Source organism: Lipotes vexillifer, unplaced genomic scaffold, assembly GCF_000442215.2.
Source record: "Lipotes vexillifer unplaced genomic scaffold, Lipotes_vexillifer_v1.1 scaffold47, whole genome shotgun sequence".
In the NCBI taxonomy this organism is placed as follows: domain Eukaryota; kingdom Metazoa; phylum Chordata; class Mammalia; order Artiodactyla; family Lipotidae; genus Lipotes; species Lipotes vexillifer.
The window spans coordinates 2,196,979-2,207,432 of NW_006791298.1; the positions used below are offsets into that span (position 1 = coordinate 2,196,979).

General features: G+C 37.7%; 1 protein-coding gene across 7 annotated transcripts in view; it reads right to left on the minus strand.

Annotated features, from left to right (window-relative positions):
• The window catches only part of DOCK7 (dedicator of cytokinesis 7), a 220,162-nt gene that overhangs the window by 109,437 nt on the left and 100,271 nt on the right, over positions 1–10,454 (minus strand). For all 7 annotated transcript variants that reach the window (XM_007464292.1, XM_007464291.1, XM_007464290.1 and 4 more), the window contains exons 17-18: positions 10,012–10,113; positions 1,936–2,022 (exon numbers count right to left, since the gene is read on the minus strand). In XM_007464292.1, coding sequence (XP_007464354.1) covers positions 1,936–2,022; positions 10,012–10,113 — 189 coding nt within the window. The remainder of the gene's footprint in view (positions 1–1,935; positions 2,023–10,011; positions 10,114–10,454) is intronic.

A 10,454-nucleotide genomic window follows, 5' to 3' on the forward strand; every position in this document is an offset into this window, starting at 1 on the left:
TCTTTTTACTTTCCCTACCTCACTGTGCAGAAAAGAGTTAACATAGCAAGCTTAAGACATTTCAAAGGGCTGCTTACAAGGTTGGCCCTTGGCTGGCATCTGGGAACTTGGATTTCAGGAGGGTTCCTACTGATAGGCGGTTGCTCACTATACCTAAACTGTTTGTGCAAGCAATATGGTTTATGCTTAATACCTGCTTTCCTTTTGCAAATCTAGGATTTTGGTATGTGTTAGGCAGAGGGTGTCTACGAGACAAGCCTATGGTAAAAACTCTGGGAACTGAGCTTCCCTGGTAGACAACATTTCACATATGCTGTTTCAACTTATCCTCTATGACTCCGTAGGAGAAAACTCTTGGAAGCCTGTGTCCTATTTCCTCTAGACTTGACCTCTTTCCCCTTACCTTATTTTGCTTTATATCTTTCACTAAAATAAATCACAGCTGTGAATATGACTATATGCTGAGTCCTGTGAGTTCTGCCAGAAAATAACAGAACTTAAAGGTGGCCTTGGAAACCCCTGCATGCCACCCCTTGCCTTTTCAAGTTGGAGAACCCACATATTCTATTTTGAACACCCGCCTCTTCTCACTCTACATTTTCTCCCTGGAAAATCACATTCACTAGTACAGTTTCAGCTATCACATTTATTCTGTTACCCCCAATCCTAAACTCCTAATTAATTACAACTGCCTATAGGACACCTTCATCTGAAGTGCCCAGGCACTTCAAACTCAAAAATAAACTCATTATAGCCCCATAATTTCTCTCTCTTATTATGCTCCCAAATTTATTTCTCTCACACTTACTATTTACGTTAGAAATCACCACACACCCTAAATTCCGTGGCATTCAAGGTCCTTCATAATCTTTTACCAGCCTGGTCTTCTATGCTCATATACCATGATTTCCCACATACTTTAAACTGCAGTCACACCAGATTAATTACCCTTCCTTCAGCAGATTACTGCCTCTTTGCACTTGCTTTTTATCAATTGCATTGTCTACCCTCTCTCTGTATGGTAAATGCCTACTCACCAATGCAACAACTCAGTTCCCAGCAAAACAAACAACTCTCTCTCTGTACTTGAAAGGATTTAGTTCATATATCTAACATAATACTAGTTTTATTATAAATATTTTTGCACTTCCCCCTATTTCACTGTAAGGTACTTTAAGGGCAGGCTCTTTCCTTCACAGGTTAACAATGTCCCTGACCTCACAGAGTTTACAGTCTAATGGGGGAAAGAACCAATAAACAAAGGATATGAATGCATTTATATGTACACACACACACACACACACACACACACACACACACACACACAGTGAGAGAAAGCAAAAGTGCAAGAGCATGCAAGCGAAAATAAGAAGCAGTAAGGAGTGCAGGGTTAGACGATACAGAGTGATGGAGCTGCTATATTTAAGAGTCACCAGCAAAGGCTTCTCTGAGGTAAGGAGAAGCCTTAATGAAGAGAAGTCCAATGAATGTGAGAAGGAAAAGCATTCCAGATAAAGAAAGAGTAAATACAAAGGCTTTGAGAAGAGCTTGGCACATTCCAGAAATATAGTGAAAAATATGGTGATCCCTAAGAACCCTTTCCATTTGAAATATCTAAGTCTATGAGAAGTAAAACGAGCTGGATGACGGTTTTTCAACTCTAATTATTCTGCTACGTTCTAGAAACTTAGAAAAAAAAATCACTTAATTTTCAAAATGAAGTCAATAACATTTTGAAAAGCAAAATATTTGCTTTTGTTCATATTAAATGATATTTTATTGATTCCTTTAAAAAGTAACTTCCAAACCTATACATTTTTAACTGATATATAGTCTCGTAAATCTTATAGCAGACAAAACTGATTTAAGTTCTAGACAAAATGTTCAATTCATTTAAGTGAAATCTGAACACAAAAATTATTAGAACTCACTTACCTGTGTATGGATAGATGAAACAGCAACAACTTCAACATTAAAAACACCTTTGTGATTATCTACCCATTTCATGCCAGGTAGAGGAACCTATAAGATATTGAATAAAATGACCACAGATGCTTAACTTGATTATGAATTCTGAAACAAATGTGAATTATGAAAAAAAATTACAATATTTCAATGAGAAAAAATACTGTGGAAATATATTTTATGCACTACAAATAAATGCGGAACTTATATTTTGTTCTTATCACAAAAATCAATGTTTCCTACAAGAGAAGTAAAAGGCTCAAGGAGCAAAAGGCAGAAAATATACACTCAAAATTCTATCTTCCCAGAAACATACACCTTTATATCATTCCAGATCTTCCCTTATGCACGTGTATTTTTAAATACACCCTCACATAGGTGATATATCAAACATATTATATTGAAACCTGTTTTTCACCTATTACATTGTGAATCTCTTTTCATGCCAATAAATTCACATCTACAATACCTTAATGGCTTAACAGTATCCTATTTTCTTTATTTTAAACACTTCTATTATGTTTTAATTGGGCTTTAAAATATTCATAAGCAAAGGAAGTCTATTGTTTTAAGGATTAGAAAACCTTTTTTCTGATATAAATTGCTAGCAGTATTAATTAAAATCATATCACAAAAATTATTTTTAAAAGGGAGTACATCAGTTATCTCTATTCTTCCTGCCGAGTACAGCTAGAAACCCTGAACATGATACATAAAATAAACATAAAGACTGAAAGGGGAGAGAAGGATGCAGATGGGCTAGGGACCGCAGGATACAAGGAACTATAAGGCAGTGTTTCCTGGGTTTTAATTTTGCCTCATGTATCCTGGGCTAGTTGCTAGAGAAGCTGGCAACCCAGAATTGCCAAAAGAAACAGACAAAAAACAAAACAAAACAAAACAAAACTCCAGGAAAAGCCTGCTCCCTCTAGTGAAATGCAACAATTGCCCTAATCTGGCCAAACACAAGGAAACAAATCTCAGCCCCATTCCACCTCCACAGGCTGAGTGAGGGGTCTAGGTGTCCACCCTCAGCTGGCTACAATGAAGTTCCTCAAACCCTAACCCACCCTCGCAAATACTGTCTGCTATCAGAGAAGACAGAGATGGGAACTGGTCCCAGTCCAGTGATAAAAAGTACCTCCACTAATTGTGGGGTCAGTGGAGGCCAACCAGGGAAAAGTAACAAGTTTCTCCCTCACCCTCACAGCCAGGGAGGTGTCAACTGAGGCCCAAAATCCTACCTCCACCCAATAATAAGCCACCCGCAACCCAACGCAGAGTGGGGAATGTGAATCTTTACCTCCACCTGGCAAGAGAACCTCCCCCTACTGCTAAAACACAAGACTTATGTAAGATCTAGAGTCATAACATAATACCCAAAATGTTCAGGATAATACAAAAAATCACACATCATACCAAGAACCAGAAAAATTTCAACTTAAATGAGAAAAGACAATCAACAGACATCAATATTTAGATACTGGACAGATCTGACAAGGAGTTTAAAACAGCCATCAGGGGAAAAAATAAGCTCCACCAGCAATTACAAACATCCTTGAAACAAATGACAAAGATAGAAAGTCTCAGCAAAACAAAACAAACAACAAAATATATATATACATATATAGGAAGATAGGATTTCTTTCCCATGGTTTTATATTGTTATTATATGAAGAAAATAAAACCAAATAAAGTAAGTTTCCTATTACAAAATTCAATACTAAGTAGGTAAGAAATTCAATATCTTTACTGAGGCAAATAATACAGGTATTGAAACTTTAAAAAAGAAACAAACGCTGGTGGAGTAAATTGAAATTACTCAGCACAAGAAAGAGTACTATCTCTTTCAACCCAAAACACTCATTTTCAGCTTTAAAAAAAGGACACCCAAATAAAATGTGAACACACACTTCTTTAAGAACAGTCTGCAGCATCAATATCTTCTGGGCACTTGAAGAACTGTGAATAATCAAGCCCCTGCCCAGACCTACCTCATCAGTAACTCTGGGAGTAAGGTTAAACAACTGGTGTTACTACAAACACTCCAGGTGATTTTGATGCATGCTAAAGTAAGAACTACTCTCTTAAAATATTCTAACAAATAGTGTGGCAATAGGAATGGCATAATAGTAGCAGACACTTCTTTAGCACTTTTCATGTGCCTGGTACCATTCTAAATGTTCTACGTACGATTAATCATTCAGTCATCAACATAACTCAATTATTGTAGGCATTAATTATTCTCCTCAATTTACAGGTAAGAAAATTCAGGCAGAGAGACTATCTTAATCAGCTCAGTTTGCCACAACAAAATGTCATATACTGGGTGGCTTAAAAAACAGAAATTTATTTTCTCACAGTCTGAAGATTAGAAAAGTCCAATATCAAGGCGCCACCATGGTCAGTTTCTGGTGAGAACCCCTTCCTAGCTTGCAGATGACCACCTTTCACTGTGTCCTCACACAGCCAAGAGAGCAAGCTCTCTGGTGTCTCTTCTTACAGAGCACTAATCCCAGCATGAGGGCCCATCCTCATGACCTCATTTAACCTAATTACCTCCCAAAGGCCCCATCTCCAAATTCTATCACATTGGGGGTTAGAACAATTTAGTCCACAGCAGAATAAGAAACTCACCTGATGTCAGTGGGAGCTGGGAGTGAAATCTTGGATATTATGTTATACTGCCTTTCAAAGGTATGTGAGATTAGAAAAAAAATCAACAAAAAAAACCCTTTCATAATCCCACACCCCTTTGAGAGCTAACTTTGTTAAATTTGGTGTATATTTTCCAAACTATTTCCACCCAGTTGCTGATATATCTACATATTGAGTTTGGTTGTCACTACATTATTTGTTTATTTTTATATTTTTATTACAAATGTCCCATTGGCATATTTAAATCTTTATCACTCCTCTTAACTACTGTATCATTGTATGGCTGTACAAAAATTTAATTAAACAAACCCTTGGTCGACATCCAGGTAATTTCCATTTTTTACTTTTTGCTAATACCAATAATCCTGTAATTTTCTTCTTTAAATTCATACAACAAATATTTACTGAAGTCTCTACACAGTTTTCTAGGTACTAGGGTTTCATGATAAACATAACATCTGCTCTCAGGGAGCTTACTACCCATTTCTTGTAGAAAAAAAGAAAATAAGAATTTCAGATAGTGATAAGTATTTAGTAAATAAAAATGGATTAAAAATGATAGACTGTATTAGCAGTGTGGAGGAAGGAAGGGTTGAAAATTCATGGAGTGAGGGAAAGCCCCTCTGAGGAAGTGCTATTTGAAATATATAATGAAATAAATATAATGAAAAGACTCCAGCCATGAGGAGATCAGGAAGAAGAAAGACAAAATTCAAAGACTGAGAGGCTGGAAAAAATTTGGAAGAAGCTGTTAAGTACGGAACAAGGGGTGTGGTGGTAGTAGAAGATGACACTGCAGAAGTGGAAGAGCTCAGGTCTTTCAGAGATTTCCCGTAGGTCGCAGGAAAAAAGATCTAGATTATATTCTAAGTACAATGAAATTCCGAAGGAACATTTTATTTTGATAATAAACACTAAATCTTAGTAATATAATGCTGAATGAAAAAAGCAAGTCTCAGAGGATTATTTATAGCATAATAACCTTTTCATTAAATTCATAAAATAAGCAAAGTAAACAATGTATTCTTTAGGCACATATATACCTCAATTAAAAAGTAGTTTTAGGGCTTCCCTGGTGGCGCAGTGGTTGAGAGTCTGCCTGCCGATGCAGGGGACACGGGTTCGTTCCCTGGTCCAGGGAAGATCCCACATGATGCAGAGCGGCTGGGCCTGTGAGCCATGGCCGCTGAGCCTGAGCGTCCGGAGCCTGTGCTCCGCAACGGGAGAGGCCACAGCAGTGAGAGGCCCGCGTACCGCAAAAAAAAAAAAAAAAAAGTAGTTTTAGAGATTTCCCTGGTGGTGCAGTGGTTAAAAATCCACCTGCCAATGCAGGGGACACGGGTTCAAGCCCTGGTCTGGGAAGATCCCACATGCCACGGAGCAACTAAGCCGGTGCGCCACAACTGCTGAGCCTGTGCTCTAGAGCCCGTGAGCCACAACTACTGAGCCCGCATGCCACAACTACAGAAGCCCGTGCGCCTAGAGCCCATGCTCCACAAGAGAAGCCACCACAATGAGAAGCGCACACCGCAACGAAGGAGCAGCCCCCGCTCTCCGCAACTAGAGAAAGCCTGCACGCAGCAACGAAGACGCAGCACAACCAAAAATAAATAAATAAATTTATTTTTGAAAAAGAAGTAGTTTTACCGGGGGGGTGGGGGTGGGGGGTGATTGAGAGTGGGAGATTGGGATTGACATATATACATTAATATGTATAAAATAGATAACCAATAAGAACCTGCTGTATAAAAAAATAATAAAATTAAATTTAAAAAATAAAAGATTCTATGGGAAAAAAACCTTACAGAAAAATGGTCTGAGAGTATCTCAGTCAACAAAATAAATGGCCTCTCACCCACTTTATTTCTGGCCCACATAGGCTGAGATCACCAAGGAATTCTTTTCCTTACCATACAGACCATTTATACTGTTTTATTTTACCCCAACTCTGCAGTACTTTTTTTAAATCATTTTTTTCTCCCTAATATTTTACATCTTTGCTTGTTAACATCTCTCTTTGCAGCTCTACGTTTCTTATTCTCAAAATCTGATTCCTGGCTCACCCCCCTGCCCCCACCTTCCCAGAAATAATTGGAAACACAGGTGTATAACCAACTCAGAAGATTTTTTTTTAAGTTTAGTACATGAAACCTCCAACCACATCTGGCCATTCACCATTCCAGACATTTTGGTAGGTGTTGATTTTCCCCTAATATTTTGATGTTTGTAATACACTAAATTCTCCATTAATCAGAATGGAATATTCTGGTTAAATTTCTAAAGAAGATAAACTTTTTTTTTTTTTTGCGGTACGCGGGCCTCTCACTGTTGTGGCCTCTCCCGTTGCAGAGCACAGGCTCCAGACGCGCAGGCTCAGCGGCTATGGCTCACGGGCCCAGCCGCTCCGCAGCATGTGGGATCCTCCTGGACCAGGGCACGAACCCGTGTCCCCTGCATCAGCAGGCAGACTCTCACACTGCGCCACCAGGGAAGCCCAAGAAGATAAACTTTTTAACAAACTTTTGCTCTTGCTGGAAATAAAAAAAAGTAGTTTTAAGAGGTTAGTTTTCAAAACAACGTGAAGGTACTTAATACCACAGAACTGTACACTTAAAAATAGTTAAAATGGTAAATTTTATGTTATGTATATTTTACCACAATTTTTTTTAAAGGCTAGCTTTTTGTAGTTAGAAGGAAGAAGAGTATGGAATAAGGGAGGAGCACATAAGTGATGTAAACTATTGTCAGTGTTCTAGCTCTTGGATTGGGTGGTGGATTCATGAGTGTGTATTATATTATTAAATTGAAAAGTATAACTATCCTCAGGTGTAACCACTGTTAAGTTCAAAAATATCCTATATGCTGATCTTTGCATATCTATGCAAATAGAGATGATAAACTGCCATGCTAGTCTATATGTCAATCTTGTATGAATCTTGTAAGCATGAATCTGCTTCCTGGAGCCCAATAAACACTAATCCTGAAAAGTTGATGACACTGAACTGAGATAAATTCACTAGAATACCATCACTCTGTTGAGGCATGTCGGGGGCCAAGGTTTTCCTCTCACCATAAAGTTCCAACAGTAGTCAACAAGAATGAATCCAGTTTGGGACATTTTATGTCTGAGATATCTACAGAACATCCTGGCAAAGACATCACTAGGCTTTTTAATTTACCAGACAAATAACTGGCAAGAAATGAGTGAGCAGCGATGCAGATTTAAGATACATCAACTAGCAGTAGGAGTCAGAAGCATCTTGGTCCTCTTGTAAGTTATATACTACACCACTCTGAGAGTACTATCCACAGAACTGCAGTCAGTGATCCTGCATGGGAAGAGTGCTTACAGGTTCAGAGTGAAAAGAACATAAAAACTTAAGGGGGAAACACCAGAAAACCAAGAAAATGTGGTGAAACAAAGGAAGAAAATGATCAATTTATCAGTGAAAATTAACACTGAGTGAAATATAATAAAGCAATAGTTCACTAGTTACAGAAGTTAGTTTCTCAGTACCTAAGTGTGATTATATGGCAAGCTTCATATTCTAAGGTCCAAAGAACTGTTGAAGTTAACACATATCAGAAGTTCTCTGACTTTCTGAATCAAAGAGAGCTCAACCTCAACCAGGAAAGTGAATACAAAATTGCATTAAGCAATGACCTATAAAAGTCAAATATTTAAATATTTATCTCTCACTTGCTTTAAATTAAGCACTAAAAGTAATATATACTATTCTTTAAATATAATAATGATGCTAAGAATATATACTGTTCTTTTAATATAGTAATTAAAATATACAAAAGTTTAAGCACTTAATCAGGTGGCTTAATCTCACATATCAATCAGCCATACTATGTATCTATAGTCAAATCCAAATTATCACCATATTCTTTATATATGAACATACACATTGTAGCTAGAAGAAAACCATCAGTCCCCCTTTAGAAAGCTGACCTTGCATCTGCAAATCAATTAAGAACAAATCCATAACTTCCATAAAATTATATTTTCTTTTAAAATATTTCCTTTTGGGGGCTTCCCTGGTGGCGCAGTGGTTGAGAGTCCGCCTGCTCATGCAGGGGACGTGGGTTCGTGCCCTGGTCCAGGAGGATCCCACATGCCGCGAAGCGGCTGGGTCCGTGAGCCATGGCCGCTGAGCCTGCGCATCTGGAGCCTGTGCTCCGCAATGGGAGAGGCCACAACAGTGAGAGGCCCGCGTAACGCCAAAAAAAAAAAAAAAAATTTCCTTTTGAAATACAATGCTACCCCTGACAGAAGACTAATTTATTTTACTGAAAAGATATGTTCCTGGAAAACTGAATTAAAGATTTGGGGGTTGGGGGGATTCTGTCCTATTTCTTTCCTACAGTCTTTATTCATTCATTTAATAAATATTCATTAACTGTCTACTATGAGCCAAGCACTATTCTAAGCACTGGTAGATACAGCAATGCATAAAAAAGACAAAGTCCTTAACCTCATGGAGTTTATACTCTGTAGACAATAAACAGATAAACAAAGATATATGAACTATAAAGTCAGTGGTAAGTTGTTTTTTTTTTTTTGGCTGCGCCCCACGGCATGTGGGATCTTAGTTCCTGACCAGGGATCAAACCCAAGCCCCTGAAGTGGAAGTTCAGAATCTTAACCACTGGACTGCCAGGGAAGTCCCAGTGATAAGTATTATGAGGATAAAGCAAAGGGATAAAAAGCGGTGGAGGCTGCTACTTAAAACAAAGTAATTATAGATGACTTCTCTGAAGAGGGGATATTTGAGTGGATATCTGAATTAAATAAGCAGCAGGTCTTGTGATAGAGCACTGCCAACAAAGGAAAGTACAAACGGCCTGAGATGGGAAGGTGCTCTTCATGTATGAGGAACAACAAAGGCGCTGTGCTATATAGTCAGGGCAGAGTGGCAGAGAATGGTGAGAAAGGAGGTCAGAGCAGTAGCCCTACATTGCCTTTTTTTTTTTTTTTAATTAAAAACAATACAAATTTATTTGTGAAAACTTTTAAAGTTCTATAATGAAAAATAAATGCCACCAGGAGAACATTCACAAGACACATTTCAGATTAATGGTTACACAAAGTTGTAGTCAAAGCATTAAGAGACATTGGTAATCATCATGTAATCGTTCTCTCAAAAGGCACTTTGGTTTTTGAACAGTGGCTACTGATTCTTGATTGAGATTTTCCCCAAGTTTTTGTTTGCTTCAAGTCACATACGTCATCATCAAAGCTGCTAATGTCCCTTGGAAAACAATATTATTACTTCACTATATACATACTTAGAGAGAGAAGAAACAGCAAGTTTGAGAAAACTATCTTTGTAATGAAAAGCCCATTTCATTCAGACTGGAGAATTTCAATGTGAAACTGACCTCAGGAGACAGTACAGAATAAGCCTGTGGTGGTTTTTCCAGTGAGACCGGTAGGCAAAACTGCCCAGTCTTTAATCGTCCATTCTGAAGCATCGGTATCCACTTTTAAATAAAAAGGAAACAATATTAATTTAAATATGTTTGTTATAAAAGTAATTACTTGGAAAATCTGTTTTAAGAACTTGTTATGAGCCAAATTCGTTTCACATCACTAAACACCAAGGGGATTTAATTATGTAGGTAATAATAATAATTCCTCTAAAGAAGTTTCCCCAACAATATTTAAGAAGGATCCCCAAAACATTATTACCAACTAACTATGCAATACTTAAATCTATAGCAGGTCCTCATTATCCAAGGGAAAGTTGGTAATAGAAAGTAGAAAAGGCCACAAAGTGAATCAATTTTAAACTGGGGTAATAGTGTCAATGTAAATAGGGAAA